The sequence below is a fragment of the Anser cygnoides genome, chromosome 26, assembly GCF_040182565.1.
Source record: "Anser cygnoides isolate HZ-2024a breed goose chromosome 26, Taihu_goose_T2T_genome, whole genome shotgun sequence".
Classification (NCBI taxonomy): Eukaryota; Metazoa; Chordata; class Aves; order Anseriformes; family Anatidae; genus Anser; species Anser cygnoides.
In genome coordinates, this window is record NC_089898.1 from 4,704,020 (window position 1) to 4,723,216 (window position 19,197).

General features: G+C 64.7%; 1 protein-coding gene across 3 annotated transcripts; it reads left to right on the plus strand.

The window, feature by feature from the left end:
- The first annotated feature begins 1,424 nt into the window (after window positions 1–1,424).
- Window positions 1,425–18,648, plus strand: TCF7L1 (transcription factor 7 like 1). Of its 3 annotated transcripts, XM_066983347.1 has the most exons (12): window positions 1,431–1,727; window positions 1,809–1,869; window positions 2,647–2,777; window positions 14,940–15,023; window positions 15,177–15,309; window positions 15,758–15,860; window positions 16,077–16,160; window positions 16,596–16,739; window positions 16,827–16,986; window positions 17,220–17,327; window positions 17,522–17,582; window positions 17,658–18,648. In XM_066983347.1, exons 1-12 carry the CDS (start codon window positions 1,533–1,535, stop codon window positions 18,113–18,115), a joined length of 1,722 nt encoding a protein of 573 aa, XP_066839448.1. In that variant the 5' UTR covers window positions 1,431–1,532; the 3' UTR covers window positions 18,116–18,648. The 3 variants fall into 3 exon arrangements, with proteins under 3 accessions (XP_066839449.1, XP_066839447.1, XP_066839448.1); XM_066983348.1 differs by having other exon boundaries at window positions 1,425–1,727; window positions 14,940–15,309; XM_066983346.1 differs by having other exon boundaries at window positions 1,429–1,727; window positions 17,522–18,648.
- Window positions 18,649–19,197: the final 549 nt, after the last annotated feature.

The window sequence follows — 19,197 nt, forward strand, 5'->3', positions numbered from 1 at the left end:
GGACAGGGGGACCCTGGTGGGATGGGACACACCAGCGGGATGGGGTCACCTCATTGGGATGGGGACATCCTGGGTGGGACAGGGGCACCCCGATAAGATGGGGCAGGGCAGGGACACCCTAAGCAGGACATGGGGTGCCCAGGCAGGACGTGGGGACCCTCGGTGGGACAGTGACATCGTAACAGCAGGGGGACACCGTGGGCAGGGCGGGGGCACCCAGACAGGATGGGGGGGGGGACACCAGATGGGAAGGGGGGACCCAGAGGAGGGGGGCACCCTGGGTGGGATGGGGGGGCCCTAAAGGAGATGGAGAACCCCAGATGGGATGGGGGGACCCTGGATGGGGTGGGGGGTGCCCGGATGAGATGGGGGGGGGGCTCAGATGAGCTGGAGCACCCTGGATGGGATGGGGGGGGAACTCTGGATGGGATGGGGAGCCCAAAAGGGGGCAGAGAACCCCAGATGGGGGGGGGGGGGACCTTGGACAGGACAGTGGCAGGGTGAGGACACCCAGATGGGATGGGGAGACCCTGCATGGGATGGGGGTCCCAAAAGGGGGTGGTGAACCCCAGATGGGATGGGGGGGACCCTGGATGAGATTTGGGGACCCAGGATGGGATGGGGGGGGCAGATGAAATGGAGAACCCGGGATGGGATGGGGGTCCCAAAAGGAGACGGAGAACCCTGGATGGGACGGGGGGACCCAAAAGGGGACAGAAAACCCCAGAAGGGATGGGGAAACCCTGTATGGGATGGGGGGACCCCAGATGGGATGTGGGTCCCAAAAGGGGATGGAGAACCCCAGATGGGATGGGGGGGACCCTGGATGAGATTTGGGGACCCTGGATAGGATGGGGGGGGCAGATGAAATGGAGAACCCGGGATGGGATGGAGGGGGAACCCTGGATGGGATGGGGGTCCCAAAAGAAGATGGAGGACCCCTGATGGGATGGGGGTCCCAAAAGGGGACACAGACCCCCACATGGGAGGGGGGGGAACCCTGGATGGGATGGGGGAGGGCAGACGAGACGGGGCACCCCGGACGGGGTGGGGGTCCCGAAAGGAGCCAGGGAACCCCAAACGGGACGGGGGCGCCCCGTCTGGGACGGGGGTCGCAAAAGGGGATGGAGACCTACGAATGGGATGGGGGGGACCCCGTCCGGGACGGGGGGCACCCTGCACAGAACGGGGGGGGTCCCAGCGGAGCCGGAGCCCCCGGGATGCCCCGGGGGAGCGGGGGCCGGGCGGGGGGCACCCGGCGGAGCCGGAGCCCCCGGGCCGGGGCGGACCGAGGCCGGGAGCCGGGGGGGGGGGGGGGGGGACCCCAGCGGGGGCCGCGTGCCGGGGGGGGCTCGGGGCGGTGCGAGCGCCCTGCCCTGCCCCGCGGTGTCGGTTTGCAGCCCCGGCTCCTCCCCGCCCGCCGCCCCGCGCATTCCCGACCCTCCCGGGCGGCGGCGGCGGCGGCACCGGGAGCGGCACCGGGAGCGGCCCCGGCACCGGGAGCGGCCCCGGGGGGGGGGGGGGGGGCAGCGATGCCGCAGCTGGAGCCGGCGGGGGGGGACGACCTGGGGGCCCCCGACGAGCTGATCGCCTTCCAGGACGAGGGCGAGGAGCAGGACAAGGGCGCGGGGCGCGGCTCGGCCCACGGCGACCTGGACGAGCTGAAATCGTCGCTGGTCAGCGAGACCGAGAGCCGGGGGGGCTCCGGGGCCGGCTCCGACGCCGAGGTGAGGCCGGGCTCCGGCGGGAGGCCGCGAGGCCCCGGCCCGTTCCGCGCCCCTCACCGCGCCCCCCCCGCTCCCCCGCAGGCGGAGCGGCCCCCCCAGCCCCGGGAAAGTTTCCAGAAGCCGCGGGACGCCCTCGCCGAAGGTACCGGTGCCCCCCCCCGCAGCTTTGCGACTTCTTTGTTCCCCCCTCCCCGCTCTCCCGGTGCCTCCCCCCCCGCCCCTTCCCCCGGTTGCGCCCCCCCCCCCACCTCCCCCCCCCCCCCCCTAGGAACCGGTCCCGCCCGGCCCCCGGTCCCCGCCCCCCCCTTCGCAAAAAAAAAGCAAACCCGGGTCCGTCCCGTGCAGAGGGACCGGCCCCGGACCCCCCTCCCCCCCCCCCAAAAAAAATCCACCGGAGGAACCGGGAGCGCGCCCCCCCACCCCCCCCTCGCCCCCCGCAGCCCTTTCCGGGAGCGAGCGGCGCCGCCCCCCCCGCAGGATCGAGCCCCGGCCCCCCCCGCCCCGCAGCCGGCCCGGACCCCCCCCAGCCCTGCGGGCGGCGCCCCCCCCAGGAACCGGCCCCGGGTCCCCCCCCCCCCGCCAGGGCAGCCGGGACTGCCTGGGCAGAACCAGCCTAGGAGCCCCCAAGAGGGTCTGGGACCCCCCCCCCCCCATGCGACTGGGACCCCCCCATGGGACTGGGACCCCCCCATGGGACTGCCCCCTCCATGGGACTGCCCCCTGCCCCAGAGAATGGGATCCCCCATAAGAGTGGGACCCCCCCCATGGGAGTGGGACCCCCCCTATAAGACTGGGACCCCCTCCACAGGCCCCCCCTCTGGGGGAAGCTGACCCCCACAGTGCCCCCCCTTGAACACCCATGGGACCAACCCCAAGCCCCCCCCCCCGACCTCCTGACCCCCCCTCCTTTTCTCCCCAGTGGTGAGACGACAGCAAGATGGGGGTTTTTTTAAGGGCCCCCCCTACCCCGGCTACCCCTTCCTGATGCTCCCCGAGCTGGGCAGCCCCTACCTCTCCAACGGAGCCCTGTCCCCCGGCGGCGCCCGCACCGTAAGTGCCCCCCCCTCTCCGCCCCCACGACCCCCAGTGCCGGGGGGGCCAATTTGGGGCCGCGCGGAAGCGATGCTCGAGCCCTGGCCCCGCTGCGGTCAAGGGCCGCGGACTCGTGCCCCGGCTCGTTTGCGCGAAGGAAGGTGACGGGATGGCTCGGCGGGGGCAAAAAAAGAGAAAGAAATGGGGTTTGGTCCCTTTTGGGGCGCTCGGTCCCTTCCAGGCGGGCTGCAGCGCCGCTCTCATGGCAAGTTCGGGGCATTTGGGGGAGTTTTGGGGGAGTTTTGGGTGTTTGGTCAAGTTTTGAGTTTTGGTCAAGTTCTGGGGTTAGGGAGACTTTTGGGGTCTGATCAAGTTTTGGGTGTTTGGTTGAGTTTTGGGTTTTGGTCAAGTTTTGGGTTTCAGTCAAGTTTTGGGGTTTGGTCAAGTTTTGGTATTTGGTCAAGTTTTGAGTTTTGGTCAAGTTTTGGGGTTTTGGTCAAGTTTTGGGGTTTTGGTCACGTTTTGGGGGTTTGGGTGAGTTTTGGGGGTTTGGTTGTGTTTGGGGGTTTGGGTGAGTTTGGGGCCTTTGGGCGACTTTGGGGCGCGTTGCGGGCGCCCGCTGGCATGCACGGCCCCGAAACCTGACCCCGGGCTGCGCCGCCTTTCTCATTGAAAAGGGCTCCCTGCGACTTCCTAAAGCTCTTAATGGGCTGACATTGTCTGGCCCTGCTTTGGCGTTTAGAAAACTGATTAAGCAAATTGAGCGAGCATTAGGGGAGAGCGGCCCGGCCCCCCTACAGCATCCCCCTGCATCCCAGGCGCTCCCGAAACGCGCGAAGCACCCGAAATCCCAACCGAAATCCCAACCCGCCGGACGCCCTACACCTAAGCCCATCGGCACGGCAGGAAAGGTGCCGTGCCCCGGGGATATGGGGGCTGCGCCCACGCGGGTCCCCCCGGCCCCGGCCGCACGCTGCCACATCTCCGGGCGCGTTTCTCGGCGGGACGCGGAGTGACGCCGGGCAGCTTGTGGCGCGCAAGCCCTGGAGGAAGCGGCGTTCCCATATGGGAAATGCAGAGGGTGGCACAAGTCGCTGCGGTCACTTTGGGGGTTTAAAATCCCCGGGCGGGCTCCTCGCTCGGGGTCCTGTTTTCCGGTGGTTTTCCATTTTGCTGTGTTTTTCTGCTTTCCCCCGAGGGGCCGCTTTTGGATGGCTGGGGGCGAATCCCGTCGGGGCGTGGGGAGGGCAGGGGGGCCTCGGGGCCGGGGTTGCACAAACCCCCACGTGCTTGGCCGCCGGCCGGCCGCTGCATAAAGGTTAGATTCCCAATTTGTCGCTATTGGTACCGCTCCGTTTTGTAGCCGATGCGCCGCTGGCCGCCGTCCCAAATACCAGCGAGGAATAAGGAACGATTACAGGGGACAGGGTTTGGGTAGGGATTTGCGGAAAACGGCAGCTGAGGCTGCTTCAACGGAGCCCTGGAGGCCCACAAAAGCCCCCGGCGTGGGCGCAGGGGGTCAGGGGGGAGCAGAAACATGAAGACCCCCGGGGGCTTCATCGCTGCGTCGCCCCGGCGCCCGCAGGCACTGTCTCTGTGCGGATGCATCCGCCGCCCGCCCTCGGCCCCAGAGGCTTCGTGGCAAGCTGCGGCACGCGCGGCGAGGAGGCGGGCGGCCACCGAGCGGCCCCAGCAGGGTGCTTTTCTGCCTTTTTCCTTCTTTCCCCCTTTCCTCTTCCCCCGTCGCAGCGAAGGGTGAGGGGATGCACAGCGCCTGGCCAGCCTGCCGTCCTACCACCGCCATGCCCATGGAGCCGTGCAAAAAAAGAACTAAAAAAGAAAAAATCAAAGAAGGGTTTGGGGTGAGCCCACCCCGTCCCTGCACCTGGGGGATGCTTGGGGCAGGGGGACAGCTGCTGGGGACCTGGGGTGCTGTACACGGACACCAGCACTGCCCAGGGATGCCCGGGCAGCAGGGAAACCTCCTGGTGACGTTGGGGACAATGGCAAGTGAGCCGGCGCTCCCGCACCTCTCCTTTCCAAATTATTTAGAAATCCGGCAAGGCAACGCCGTCGTGTGCCCAAGCTGGGTGACAACGCGCCCGTCCCCACGCAGAGCGGGCAGGCAGCGAAGCACCGGGCTGCTCTCCGTGTTTATTCGGGTTGATTTGCTCTGGTATCACGGGGGGCGTTGCTGCCCCCGGTGTCGCTTTCTGGCGGCTTCCCAAAAGCTCCCGGTGGGTGAGGGTGGCGTTTTTTGGCGCAGCGTTGCCAGGCTGCTCTAAGCCGGCGGAGGAATTCAGCGGGTCTGGCGGCAGCGGTGCTCTTTGGGGTGTTTTAGCCCAATTTTCTCCGTGGCTGCGCTGGAGCAATGGGAATGGGGGATCAGTGGGATACAGGCATCGAGAGAGCGAAACCTGAGGCTCCCGGAGAGCGTGGGGACCGTAATCACCCCAAACAGTGAGCATGAAGGTGCCCAAGGAGGGGATGGAAAGGAAAAGCTCGGGCCTTGTGCGCGGCCATGAACCCCAACGCCTCTGTGCCGGATCCATACCATCCTCTTGAGCATCTTGTAGAGCAGAAACGGGTGAAACCGCTCAACCTCTGGCTGCGAAATGGCCTCGCCGCATCCGGAGCCTCCAAATCGCCCCCGTGCATCCTCCTCTTCCTCCGCTGCGGCTCCTGTGGGGAGCATCCGCGTTGGCAAAGGGGAGAAACCTTCCCGCGAGGTTGCAGCCGCCCCGCAGCCGGCAGCTCAGCCCCAGGAATTCGAGGCTCGAGGCGAACCTTTAAAAGCCACCCGAGCACCCCGCAGGGTGTGGAAGTTGGGCCGAGGCACCCAAACAGCTTCCCCCACGGGCGCTGCCGCCATGCGCTCGGCGTTAACGCGCGTCGGTCCCGAAAATAAATGAGATGTTTCTAAAAAACCTGGGCTTGTTTCGGCTCTTTCCCCGGGCCGCGTTCCTGCGATGAGCTCGCGATACCCGCGCGGGCTGCCGTACAGAGGCATATCTGTCTGCAAAAGAAAATATCTCCTCTTAAACACGCGGGACGCGCCTGCCAAGAAAAATGATTAAAATACAGATCTTGGCACGGGCAGGGCTGCGCCAAACGCCGGCGGCTCCCGACCAGGGCGGGAGGGCTGTGTGCGTGCCGGGGACGGAGCCGCCGCGGTGGTGCTGGATTTTGCTGGTTTCGTTTTGTTTTTCATGGTTTGGGAACCTTCTGCTCCCCGCTGTTTGGTTGGACGGTGCCGGAGCAGCTCGGGTGGGTGCCGCCGCCGAAACCCAGTGGGGACGTCGCGGGGAGCCTGGCCCGGAAGATGTTAAGGACAGGGTTTGGGGCGTGTTTTGGGGAGCCCTGCCTGGAAGATGTTAAGGACAGGGCTTGGGGCACGTTTTGGCTTCCCGGTCTCACCCCGTGCAGCCGCGGGGCCGCTCGCTGGCAGCCGGGCACCCTGGGGCCACGCCGTGCCTCGGTTTCCCCGCGGGCCGCAGAGGTGCTCCTCGCGCTCAGCCTTTGCACACAATGGCCCCTTTATGTCTGCTCCTTAATTATGCTATTCGGCTAATTACCCTGTTTTTTTTTTTTTTTTGGCTAAATGAGACCTACGGGAGGTTTCCACTAAACCCCCCCCCCCCCCCCCCCCCCCGCTCCCCGCTTTTCCCTCCGCCCCCCTCCCTCCCTTTTCCAACACGATTCACAAATTAAAGCAATGAAGTAAGTGCTCCAGGCGACTCTCATAAGACCTGGTTTTGTTAAGGGGACTTAACGCGCATTCATCATCTTTCTGGTATTCCGAGCAGCTGCTTTTCATTAGCGTCTCTTCCTTGAAGTCGCGGGCGGTAGCGGGGAAAGAGGAGCCCGAGAGCAGCGCCCGGCGCATCCCGGCCGGAGGAGGATGCTCGCGCCGTGCCCCCTGCCCGCACCGCGATTTGGGAAAGCAGGAGGCACCCCGGGGGGGGGGAGGAGGAGGAGAGGGGGGAGGAGGAGGAGGAGGAGGAGGAGGAAGGGGCGGGGGTGATGGCGATAGCTGGCTTCGCGGCGTGTTTTGGGGTGGTTTTTGTAGTGATGTCAGCCCGGCTGCACGTGAGCGCTTGCAATCCCGAGCGCTGGGAATCCCAAACCGGGAGTCCCATGGGTGCCACCCGGGGGGGCAGAGCCCCCGAGCCCGGCCACAGCATCGCAGGACGCAGGGACGCCGTCTCCGGAGGTTTTAGCCCTGAAAAGCGGGGGATTTGGGGCAGGCTGGGCCACCTTGCTGCCGCAACACGGCTTCGAGCAGCTGCTGCCCGCGTCCCTGTCCCTTTGCACGGGTTTTTGGTCCCCTGGGAGCTCGGGGCCGGGTTAAACCCCGCTCCCTGGGGCCGGGGGCTCCGGAGCTGGGGGGATTTTTTCACCGGGACAGCCAGAGCCCTTTGCACCGCTCGCGGCCGCGTGAGCGCGGGATGAATGGAGCCATTCAGCCTGACGGACGGGAGCTGAAAGCTGCAGACAAAAGCCCCGGGGCGGCGGGGAAAAACTTGTTGCCACCACCAGGTTTCGGGAGGGTGGTGGCGGCAGTGGGGAGGGGAAGTGCTGGCGGACGGGGGTCCCGAACGCGCGGGATGCTCGCGTGTCCCCGTGCCAGGAGCCGGCTGCGTCCCGCTTCCTCCCCGCCGCCACCGGGGCCAAGCTGCTGGGCAGATGCCGCCCGGCGTCCCCGAGACAGTGGCGCAGGGTCGGCAGCTGGAGATATGGTCGGCTCAAAGCGCTGCCTCCCAAAGGCTTCTTCTTTTGTTGTTTTTTTTTTTAAATTTATTTTTCAGCTCCCGGGTTCTTTTCCTGCTCTGCGCAGCCCGGCGCGGTTTGCCTTTCCCGCTTCTTGCTGATGTGTTTGGGCTCCGTCGCGGGAACGGCCGAGCATCCTTTTCGCAGGGGTCACGAAGTCCCCGCATCGCGTTGCTCCCGCCCCAAAAGCAGCCTCCCCCCACCTGGGGTGGCTTTGGCCGCCTCGTGTCACCCTGAGAACACCAAGAGGGGACAGGACATGTCCCTGTGGGCACCCCGAGCCCCTCTCCGGGGACAGCACTGGGGAAAGGGCTGCACGCCGGGCTCTGAGGTCAATAATTGACCCCAAATCCGTTTAAAGCATTGTCTTGGGGGGGCAAACACCGACAGCCCAGCTTGGGGTCGGATGCCACATAGGGACTGTGGTGTGAAGGCGAGCGGCAGGGCCTCGCAGGGGGATTTCTCCTTCGCCCCCTGCTCAGCCCCTGCTTTGTGGGCTCGCCCTCGGGAAAGGTCTCGGCCCCGCGCAGCCGCAGCCAACATCTGGAGGAGCCGCTTCGGCTGGGGCGGGCTCGGAGGGGAGCGAGGCGGGGAGGGGGCGATGATTTACGGCTTGTGTCCCGGGCTGTAAATCCCAGCTGTAATTGGGACCTCTCCCTCCCTAATTGGCTGCAGGAAAGCGAAACGCCGCGGCTCCCGCGCAGGGGTGCGGGGACGGGCGACGTGCCGTGCGGGGATGCGGTGCTTTTCTTATTTATTTTTCCCTTTTTGGCATCGTTCAGGCTGGAAACAGCCCCGGAGCGAAGGATGCCTGATCCCAGTGCAGCTCCAGCATCTTCCAAGTGTGTTTACCAAGAGTTTTTTTCAGCGTTTCCCAACGCACTGAGCTTTACAACCTGCAGAACCACCAGAGCCTGGCGTGTCCCACGCAGGGCAAGCTCAAAATACAAACAAAATGTGGGATTACCGTGCCCTGGAGCCCTTTCCCCTGAGTTTTCTGCATTTTCCCCAAAGCACAGCGGCAGTATGGCTTTGCATGGGGTGAACGCCGGTGCTGAGAGCCTGGCGTGGATGCTGATGCCAGCTGATTTGGGGGCATTTAAATGGGATTTCCCCCCCGTGTGGGACTTGCTGTAGCTTCCCCCATCCCAGGATTGCCTTCAAGCAGGAGGGTTTTGCCCCTTTTTTGCCCCATTTTTCGGGCACAACGGCTGCAGGCGCCATCCCCACATCTCTGCTCGGAAACCTCCTTGGCGACACCCTCCAGGCTTCGAGAGATTTGGGGCTTCTGCAGCTTTTTGCTTCTTGGGAGAGGCGTTAAGTGAATGAAGGGCGATGAGGCCACCCTGGGCCTGGTGGCTCTCAGCGTGGAGCCCACAAAACCCCTTTCCCTGGAAAATTGCATCCCTCGTGTGTTGGTGGAGCCAAATTTGGCTGGATTTAGCCCAGCTGCCCAGCTCTGGGAACTGGGAATGTGGTGGGACCAGAGCATCCCGTGGATAAAAACCCAAGTGACAAACACCCCGACGAAGAATTTGGGGGGCTCCGTTAAGCGCCCTGTGCAACATGGCTTGCTGCCTGCTGCTCAGCCCTCTCCTTCTCCTGCAGCGTGGTTTCGGCACGCGTTTTGGGGGAAAAAGGGCCAGAGCGGAGGCGTTTTGGGGGGAGGGCAAGCTGTCAGTTATCCCGCAGCTGTGTAAACAGACTGGGAGCGAGGAGGGCTCGGGGGCTGCGGCGGGGGCGCGCTCCGGCTCGCCGAGCCCGCCGGCTTTGAGAGCGCCAAGGAATTTGGTACTGGGAAAAAAGGGGGGGGGAGGCCTCGGGATGGGGCAGGGGTCCCGTGGCTGAGTGGTGTCAGGGGATCCCCTGGTGCTTCTACGGCTCACCCGGGGGGGTTTGGGGATGGGGACGAGGTGGCCGGGTACCGGCATCGCCTGCATCCAGTGGTTCCTGCAGGCTTGTTCCCGTGCACAGTCAAAACCCACTGTGGGGTTTTCTGCCCTCAGAGCCTTCAGACAGCTTTCCCCCCCCCTAAAAAACAGCTGAGGGCTGATGTTTGGGCCGCAAACGGACCTTTTCTCTCCCCACATGAGAGGCTGGTGGTGGCTGAGCCCCATGGAGAGGAGCCCTGGGGTGCTGGGACACGCATCAGGATGTGGGATTTCAGGACATGATGCTAGGACACGCTGTGACCAGGACGTTAATGGGAAACCCTGAGAGGACGCCGGGACCTGCAGCAGGAGGATGGGAAATCCTGGGAGAAGACATGCTGGGACGCACAGCACCAGGACACACACAGCTGGGTCGCACAGCACCAGGACACGCAGCACCAGGGCACACAGCACCAGGACACACAGCTCCAGGACGCACAGCACCAGGACACGCAGCACCAGGGCACACAGCACCAGGGCACACAGCACCAGGACGCACAGCACCAGGACGCACAGCACCAGGACGCACAGCACCACTGGGATCTGTAACCCCGCTGGGGTTTGCACCACCAGGGTATTGCAGCCCTCAGCAGTGCTGCGTTGGGATCTACAACAGCGGGATGCGCGGTGCCAGGATGTGCACCAGCGGGATGCGCGGTGCTGGGACACACAACGCCGGGGTGCAGGACACCACGATGCACCGCACCGTCTTTGGGGCTTTTCCCCACTTCCCCTTTTCCAAGGAAAACATCTCACCGGGAAGGAGCCCCGTGTGCGGAAGAGGAGAGGAAATCCGCTCATTAAAGTCCCTAATTGGGCATTAGGGGATCCCGCGGCGTTTGCGCCTCCTCCCCGAGCACGCAGGCGAGCCGCTGCCACCACCGCCACACGGCGCAGCCCCCCCGGGGCCCCCAGCCCCTCGTCCGGCCACGGGGGCTCACCCGCCCCGGGGGGGGGGGACGGGCAGACAGGAGGGCTCATTGTGGTCCCACAGCTCTGGCAGGGAAGGGGTTAACCCCCCTGGTTTTAATTGGGGGGGGGGGGGGGGGTAACGAGGAACCAGAACTTGCTCTAATCTCTCTGGAATGTGACCGATTTTCAACTATTTTCCTCCTCTTTTTTTTTTTAATAGCTCCAATCTGCTGCTCTCGCGCGGCTCCCGCACGTGGTGGTACAGTGGGAGCCTGTGTCCGCGGCTGGGGCCTGGGGGGGTTGGGGGGGGGGCCTTCATTTTTCCACATTACCACTGAACCGTTCGCCAGCTCCCCCCCCTCTTTGTATATTTTGAAAGGGTCCCCCTTCCTCTCCCCTCCCCGGCCTCCTGAAACGGCTTCAAAATGAGAAGCAGCCTTTTATATACGGCCTTTCCCGAGCCGCCGTCCCCCAGCGGCTTCTCCGCTTACAGAATAGACGAGAAAGCCCCCTTTGTGATGGGGGCAGCGGGCAGGGGGTGGCGAGGCGGAGCGAAAGGCGCCCGCCGGGGCCCCGGGGATGCGCGGGGCACCTCCTGCGTCACCCCGGGGATGCGCGGGGCACCTCCTGCGTCACCCCAGCATGGTGGCGGGGCACCTCGCGCCTTGGCGTGGTGCGGTCGCGGGGATGGTGGGTGTCCCCTGGGTGCCCCTGGAGCGGTTGGGTGGGAGGGTGCTCCCCTGTGTCACCCTGTGCCTGGTTGTGGGGACGTCGGGACATGTTGTGTGTCACCCCAGCACTGCCGTGGGGGTGTTGGGGCGCTTTGTGTGTCACCCCAACATGGTTGTGGGGATGTTGGGGCACTTTCTGTGTCAACCCAATATGGTTTGGGGGATGTTGGGGCACCTCCTGTGTCACCTGGCCTGGTTGTGGGGATGTTGGGGCACCTATTATGTCACCCCAACATGGTTAGGGGGGCATTGGGGCACCTTGTGTGTCATCCCAGTATAGTTGTGGGGATGTTGGGGCACCTCGTTTGTTACCCAAATGTGTTTGTAGGGATGTTGGGGCACCTCGTGTATCACCCCAACAAAGGGGGGCGTTGGGACACCTCATGTGTCACACCGACATGGTTTGGAGGTGTTGGAGCACCTCGTATGTCATCCCAGTATGGTTGTGTGGATATTGGGGCACCTAGTTTGTCACCCCAACATGTTCACAGGGATGTTGGGGCACTTTCTTTGTCACCCCGATATAGTTGTGGGGATGTTAGAACACTTCATGTGTCACCCCAGTGTGGTTTTGGGAATGTTGGGGCACCTCCTGTGTCACCCGAACATGGTTGTGGAGGTGTTGGAGCACCTCTTGTGTCACCCCAGTGTGTTTGTGGGGGTGTTGGGTGTTGGGGCACTTTCTGTGTCAACCCAACATGGTTGTAGGAATGTTGGGGCACCTCGTTTGTCACCCCAACATGTTCATGGGGATGTTGGGACACTTTTTGTGTCACCCCAATAAAGTTGTGGAGGTGTTGGGGCACCTCCGGTGTCACCCAAACATGGTTATGGGGATGTTGGAGCACCTCATGTGTCCTCCCAGGATGGTTGTGGGGATGTTGGGGCACCTTTTTTGTCACCTAAATGTGTTTGTAGGGAAGTTGGGGCACCTTGTGTGTCACTCCAACATATTTTGGGGATGTTGGGGCACCTCCTGTGTCACCTGGCTTGGTTGTGGGGGTTTTGGGGTACCTCATGTGTCACCCCAGTATGGTTTGGGGGATACTGGAGCACCTCGTGTGTCACCCCAACGTGTTTTTGGGGATGTTGGGGCACCTCGCTTGTCACCCCAGCATGGCCGTGGGGATGCTCAGGACACCCCATGCGCCACCCCAGCACAGCTGTGGGGATGTCGGGGCACCTCGTGCATTGCTCTGGCGCAGTCACGGGGATACGAGGGCACCTCGTGCACTGTCCCAGCACGGCCCTGGGGACACTCGGGGCACCTCGAGCGTCGCCCTGGCACGGCTGCGGGGCCGCGTCCCTAGCTGAAATCCGGCCACGCGACGCCGCGGCTTCGGTGGCGCGCGGCACGGCGGCGCGCGGCTGTTTGGAAACAGCGCGGAGTTGTACGGCAGCCAGACCCCGGGACTTCCCCGCCGCAGCCCGGCGGCTTTGATCACCGAGATTTGGAGGGCGCATCAAAGCCAGCGCTTCAGGAAACGGCTCCTACTGTACTGGCGGCGCAGGGTGTACCGCGGGTCACGGCGCGAGCCCGCGCCGGCCACGGGGCCGCCCGCATACCAAGCGTGCTCCGCGCGCGCACGGCGCCCCGGCCGCCTCCGCCGGCGGCCTTTTTAGGAGCGGATCTGGTTACGGCTCCCAGCGACGGCAGCCCCGGCCCTCCGCTGTCGCATCCCGGTGGGGAAAATCCCGCTGCCCCAAATCTCCCCGGGGGGGAGAGCGCGCGGAGGCTTCGGGACTGGGGAAAGCTGCTCCCGGAGCATCCCCGCGGCACCACGCAGCGCCAGCTCCAGGTGTTGAAGCAAAGCACGGGCAGGTTTTGGGGGGATCCCCTGTGCCGGCAGCTGTGGGAATGGTCAGACCCTGGGAAATCCTCGCTTTGGGCTTTTCTGGGGCTGTGCAGCAGCCGCTGGTATTTCATGCATCTTTTTGGGGTCTGGGGAGAGGCTTGGCAGCAAAACCCCAACGGCTCCATCCAACCTCCAGTGACAAATGGCAAATCGCCGCCTTGGGAACTTCCCTTCTTGCTTTAACCTTCCCTGGGTGACTCCCTGGTGTGCCAGCGGCATTCTCAGCGTGGCTCTGGGCTCCCAGTGGGCAGTACTGGTGCTGCCGGGAGGCGCTGGCAGGACCGGGGCACGCGGGGATGCTGGGGGTGCTGGGGGGTGCTGGGGATGGGGGGGGGGAATGGAGATGGAGGGGGGGGGGATGTGGGGAAATAGGTACTAGAGGGGGTACTGGAAATAGGGGGGTGCTGGAGATGGGGGTACTGGGGATGGGCAGGTACTGGGGATGGAAGGGGGTTCTAGAGATGGGGAGGTACTGGGGGTGGGGGGTACTGGTGATGGGTGGGTACTGGAAATAGGGGGGTACTGGGGATGGAGGGGGGGGAATGGAGATGGGGGGTACTGTGGATGGTGGGGTACTGGTGATGGAAGGGGTTCTGGAGATGGGAGGCACTGGGGATGGAGGGGGGTACTGGGGAAGGGGGATACTGGGATGGGGGTTACTGGGGAAGGGGGGTACTGGGATGGTGGCGGATGCTGGGGATGGGGAGGTACTGGAGATGGGGGGGTACTGGAGATATGGGGAGATACTGGGGATGGACGGGGGGATACTGGGGATGGGGCGGTACTGGGATGGGGGTTTCTGGGCATGGGGGGGTACTGGGATGGGGGTTTCTGTGGAAGGGGGGGTACTGGGATGGGGGTTACTGGGGATGGGGGGTTACTGGGATGGGTGTTACTGGGGATGGGGGGTACTGGGATGGGAGGTACTTGGGATGGGGGGTACTGGGATGGCGGGGGATGCTGGGGATGTGGGAGGGGACGCAGGAAGCAGTACTGGAGGTGCGGGGTGATGGAGGAGGGAAGGCCGGGCAGGACGCAGGAGGAGATGCAGGAGGGGCTGGGGGATGGGGGGGGATGCTGGAGGTGGAGCTGGGGATGCTGGAGGCTGGGCCGAGGCGGGAGGCGATGCTGGGGGGGGACACACGGGGCACTATGGGGGGCTGCAGGAGGCGATGCAGGCGGGGATGCATCTTTCCAGAGGTGGAAGAGTTAACGCTCCCCGCAGCTCCTCGCTCCGAGCTGGGCTTTCCTTCCAGCTGCTTCGGATCAGGAAGGTTTGTACGGTGGGGAAATTCCTGCGCGCAGCTGCAGCCCGTCCCGGCCGCATTCCCCAGCCCTGGCATCTCGCAGGACGTGCCTCCCTGCAGCCGGCTGCCGGGAAATGCCTTCACCACCCCCCCCCCCCGCCGAAAAACGCAGCACAATGCACCTTTCTTTGGGGGGCCGCTTAGGTCCCGTGCCGGGAACGGAGCGGGGCAAAACGCTCGTCCCACAGCCAGGTTTACGGGCGGGCAGGGGGCAGCCAAAAAGCACCGCCGCGCTCGCCTCCCCGCCAGCCCTTGCGGCGGTCCCGTGCCGTTCCCTTGCGATTCGGGGCTGGAAAGGAAAGGAAAGGGAAGACGTGAGAATTCGAGGAAGGGAAGACGCGAGGGCGCGAGGCCGGGTGCCGGCTCGGTGCGCCAGATGGGGCTGCACGCAGCCCCCGTGCCCTCAGTGCGCCCGCGGGGCGGTGGCGGCTCACACCAGCAGCACTGTGCCTTTGGCCCCAAAATCCGCTTTTGGGGTCGGGTGGAGGGGATCCAGGGCTCCACTATTAATAATAGGGCTCCGCACTATTTACAGGGGCTGCAAGAGCCCCAGGCACCCCCACACTGCTTTCATCACCGCCCCACGGTGTCCCCCTGGGTCGGGGTGACCCCGGCCGAGGGCTGGGGGGCGTTTTGGGGCTGGGGGGCGGCGTGACCCCCGGCTCTCTTGCAGTACCTGCAGATGAAGTGGCCGCTGCTGGACGTGCCGGCCGGCGCCACGCTCAAGGACAGCCGCTCGCCGTCGCCCGCGCACTTGGTAAGAGCGGCCCCGCGCCACCGCGTGGGTCCCCGGGGAGAGCCGCGCTCCAAAGCCGGCCGCGATGCCGGTCTGATACTCGCAGGTGGTTTTGGGGGGGGGGATATTTTGATTTTCGCCCTCCCACGTGCTCCCCCCCTCGCTGCCCCGCAGTCCAACAAGGTCCCGGTGGTGCAGCACGCCCACCACATGCACCCGCTGACGCCGCTCATCACCTACAGCAACGACCACTTCTCGCCGGGCTCGCCGCCCGGCCACCTCTCGCCCGAGATCGACCCAAAGACGGGTGAGGAAAAAGGGGGGGGAGGTGGGTGCAGGGGGGGAGATGGGTGCTGGGAGGGAGATGGGTGCAGGGAGGGAGGTGGGAGCTGGGAGGGAGATGGGTGCAAGGATGGATATGGGTGCTAGGAGGGAGATGGGTCCTGGGAGATGGGTGCAGGGAGATGGGCACTGGGAGAGAGATGGGTGCAGGGAAGGAGATGGCTGCAAGGAGGCAGATGGCTGCAGGATGATGGGTGCTGGAAGGGAGATGGGTACAGGGAGATGGGTGCTGGAAGGGAGATGGGTACAGGGAGATGGGTGCTGGAAGGGAGATGTGTGCTTGGAGGGACATGGGTGCAGGGAGGGAGATGGGTGCAGGGAGGGAGATGGGTGCTGGGAGGGTCATGGGGTGCCTGGCACCGCCGTGCCCGTGTTTTAACGCTGCTTCCCCTTGCCCCCCGCTGCCACTGCAGGAATCCCGCGGCCGCCCCACCCGCCCGAGCTGCCCCCCTATTACCCGCTGTCGCCAGGAGCCGTGGGCCAGATCCCGCACCCGCTGGGCTGGCTCGTGCCACAGTAAGGATGGGCTCACCCCCCTGCGTCCTCTCCTTCCCGCGTCATCTGCTCGTTCCTCTGCAATCTCAGGGCTTGGGAACGGGGACTCCTCCCCGCAGGGAGTCACAAATTGGGAATTTTGGGGACCAAGATCGGCTGGGGCCGGGCTGAGGGTCCCCAGGGCTGGGGGAGGACGCTTATTCCTGCTTCTGTCTGCTCAAGCTCGTGCGTTTGCAGGCAGGGACAGCCCGTGTACTCCATCCCTCCCGGCGGCTTTCGGCACCCCTACCCAGCCCTCGCCATGAACGCCTCCATGTCCAGGTGGGTCCCTGTGTCCAGGTGGGTCTCCGTGTCCAGGTGGCTCTCGGCAGGGACAAGGGACCCCCTTGGATGTCCCCACGCTGGTGCTGGGTTTTGGCCACTTCCCTGAGGACGATGTGGGACTCGGGCCCGCAGCAGCGCTGGCCGTGGGTGCTCGCTGACCTCTGCATGGGTACAGCCTGGCCCCGGGAGGCTGCGGTGGCCTCCTTGGCCAAAAATACCTGGGGATGGTCCCCGTGGGTGAAGAGCGATGTCCCCTGGGCTGGGATACCACGCTGCCAACACGGGCGGGCTCTCACGTGAAGGCAGCCCCTGGACAGGTTGGGGCCGGTGCTCCCGTAACCTCCTCCTGAGGTTCTCAGGAGCGTTTGGGGTGGAACCGGGTCGTCGGCACCCGTGGGGAGCTGACGGGGCCTCCCGCTCCCCCCGCTGCAGCCTGATGTCCAGCCGCTTCTCCCCGCACATGGTCCCGCCGCCCGCCCACGGGCTGCACCCCTCGGGCATCCCGCACCCGACCATCGTCTCGCCCATCGTGAAGCAGGAACCCGCCCAGCCCAGCGCCAGCCCCGGCGGCAGCTCGTGAGTGGGGAGGGGAAGGGGTGGCCCTGGGGACGGGGACGGGGTCACGTCCACCCCGATCCTGACCCCCCGCCCCGCTCGCCGCAGGAAATCCCCCGTCACTGTGAAGAAGGAGGAGGAGAAGAAGCCCCACATCAAGAAGCCGCTCAACGCGTTCATGTTGTACATGAAGGAGATGAGGGCCAAGGTGGTGGCCGAGTGCACGCTGAAGGAGAGCGCAGCCATCAACCAGATCCTGGGCAGACGGGTACGGGGTCTTCGTTCTCTGAGCCATCGATCGGCTTTCGGCCACCTTTACTCCACCTCCATCAACACCTTGGTGCCTCATCCTGGGGCACCACTGGCCCTTGGCAGGGGTCCTGGGGAGGTGGTGGGGACCCCAGTGGCCATGAGATGGCTGGGGCGAGTGGGGCCACGTGTCCTTGGGGCTGGATGCACGGCTCCAGGGTTCACACCGTGCTATTTTCCTCCCCCCTGCAGTGGCACTCGCTGTCGCGGGAGGAGCAGGCGAAGTACTACGAGCTGGCGCGGAAGGAGCGGCAGCTGCACTCGCAGCTCTACCCGACGTGGTCCGCACGGGACAACTACGTAAGTGGGGACCCTGGGTTCGTGGCTGGGGGTGCCGAGGGTGGCAGCAATGGTGCTGAGTCCCCGGGGCTGCTCTGCGGCACCGTCAGCCCCGTTTCTCCTTGGGGTCTTGTCGGTCCGGAAAGCCATCGCCAACAGGAGCACCCCCTCTCCGGCTGCGGAAAGCCGCATCGGGGCTTGGTAATCTTTTGCAGGGCAAGAAAAAGAAGAGGAAGCGAGAAAAGCTGGCCCAGCAGCAAAGCCACGACACGGAGAGTGAGTACCCCCCGGGCGGCCGGAGCCGCGGCGCCCGGCCTGTCGGTGGCTCACGGCCTCCTTCGTCACCCGCAGGCGCGCTGGCCTCCAAGAGCAAGAAGCCGTGCGTGCAGTACCTGCCGGCCGAGAAGCCCTGCGACAGCCCCGCTTCGTCCCACGGCAGCATGCTGGATTCGCCCGCCACGCCGTCGGCCGCCCTGGCCTCCCCGGCCGCCCCGGCTGCCACCCACTCGGAACAGGCTCAGCCGCTCTCGCTCACCACCAAGCCGGAGGCCAGGGCTCAGCTCGCCTTCCTCTCGGGCAAAGCCGCCTCTTCCTCCTCCTCCTCTTCCTCCTCTTCCTCCTCTTCCTCCTCCTCCTCCTCCTCCAGCCTCGGCAGCCCGCCCTCGCTCCTCTCCAGACCCATCCCCTTCACCTCGGTGCCCTCCACGGCTCTCCTCTCCTCGCCTCCGTCCTTCGCGCCGTCCCCGCAGGCTGCCCTGGCCGTGCTGCAGACGCAGCCCCTCTCCCTGGTCACCAAACCGGCTGACTAAGGGGGGGCTCGCCCCCCCGCCCGGCCCGTCCGCCCCCTCCCTGCTGTACGTTGCAGAAGCCACAATCAAGATTCAAATGCAGCCAAACCATTATTGGTCAATATTTGACCCTTTTCTGAACTCTTTTTTTTTTTTTTTTTTTTTTTTGTAAGCAGACTCTGGAGGAAGGTGTTTTTCTGCTCAGAGCTGCTGCCGGCAGTCGACCTAAAGACCGTTTTTATTAAAAAAAGGAAAAAAAAAGGAAAAAAAAAAGTTTTTTTTTTTTTAAAAAAGAAAGACCCTACTCAAGGTGCCGACGATGGAAATACGCCGAACGCGGCGCTCGGTCTCGGGGGCAGAAGCGAAACGCCGGGCGCTGACCCGGTGCCTCCGGCTGCTCCCAGCCCTCCCGTCCCGCAGCTCCTGCCCCGCTCCGTCCCGCGGTGGTGCCGGGGTGGGCAGGATCTGGGGCTGAGCCCCCCGTGTGTGCGTGCGGGGGGTTCCCCTTGAATCCCTGTTGTTTTTCACAAAAGGAAATAAAACTACAGCTGCAACTTGCTGCGTGAGCGTGGTCAGTGGGGGAGGCGCTCGCTCCCTGCCCCTCGCCACCTTCGCCCCGGCGGTGCTCGAGCATCGCCGTGCCCCGGGAACCGGCTCGGGACGTGGCTCTGGTGTGGCCCCCCATGGAGCCAAGTGTGGCCCCAAGCCTAAAAGCAGCACCCCAAAACATCAGCGGGCAGGTTTTGGGGTGTTCGCCACAAACCCGTGATGGAGCGAGCCGGCAGCACGCAGCTTGGGAGAGACGCGGGCAGCGGGATGCAGGGCACCAGGTATATCAGATTAAATCGGTTTTTGGGGTGCCCAGGACGCCGAGCCGGGTGCTAGTGGTGTGTGCCGTACGGCCAGGAGTTGTGGGGTGCCCTGCGCCTGATTCCTCCCAGCCAGGAACAAAACAACCCATAAGGATGGAAATGGGACACGCTCAAAACCAGCCTGGGGTGACCCAGTGAATTTTCAACCGATCTCGAGTTTTTGGTCAGTTCAGCATCTGAGCTAATCAAAGCTATTCTGTCTCGATGTCTTTTTAATGGGAATAAAACCTA

What these genes read in the sequence shown, in the direction of transcription:
- TCF7L1 (XM_066983348.1), top strand. Translation starts at nt 1,533, where the DNA reads ATGCCGCAGCTGGAGCCGGCGGGGGGGGACGACCTGGGGGCCCCCGAC. An exon ending in ACCAGATCCTGGGCAGACGG is followed by an intron (nt 16,987 to 17,219) that starts GTACGGGGTCTT and finishes TCCCCCCTGCAG; the next exon opens with TGGCACTCGCTGTCGCGGGA. An exon ending in GGTCCGCACGGGACAACTAC is followed by an intron (nt 17,328 to 17,521) that starts GTAAGTGGGGAC and finishes AATCTTTTGCAG; the next exon opens with GGCAAGAAAAAGAAGAGGAA.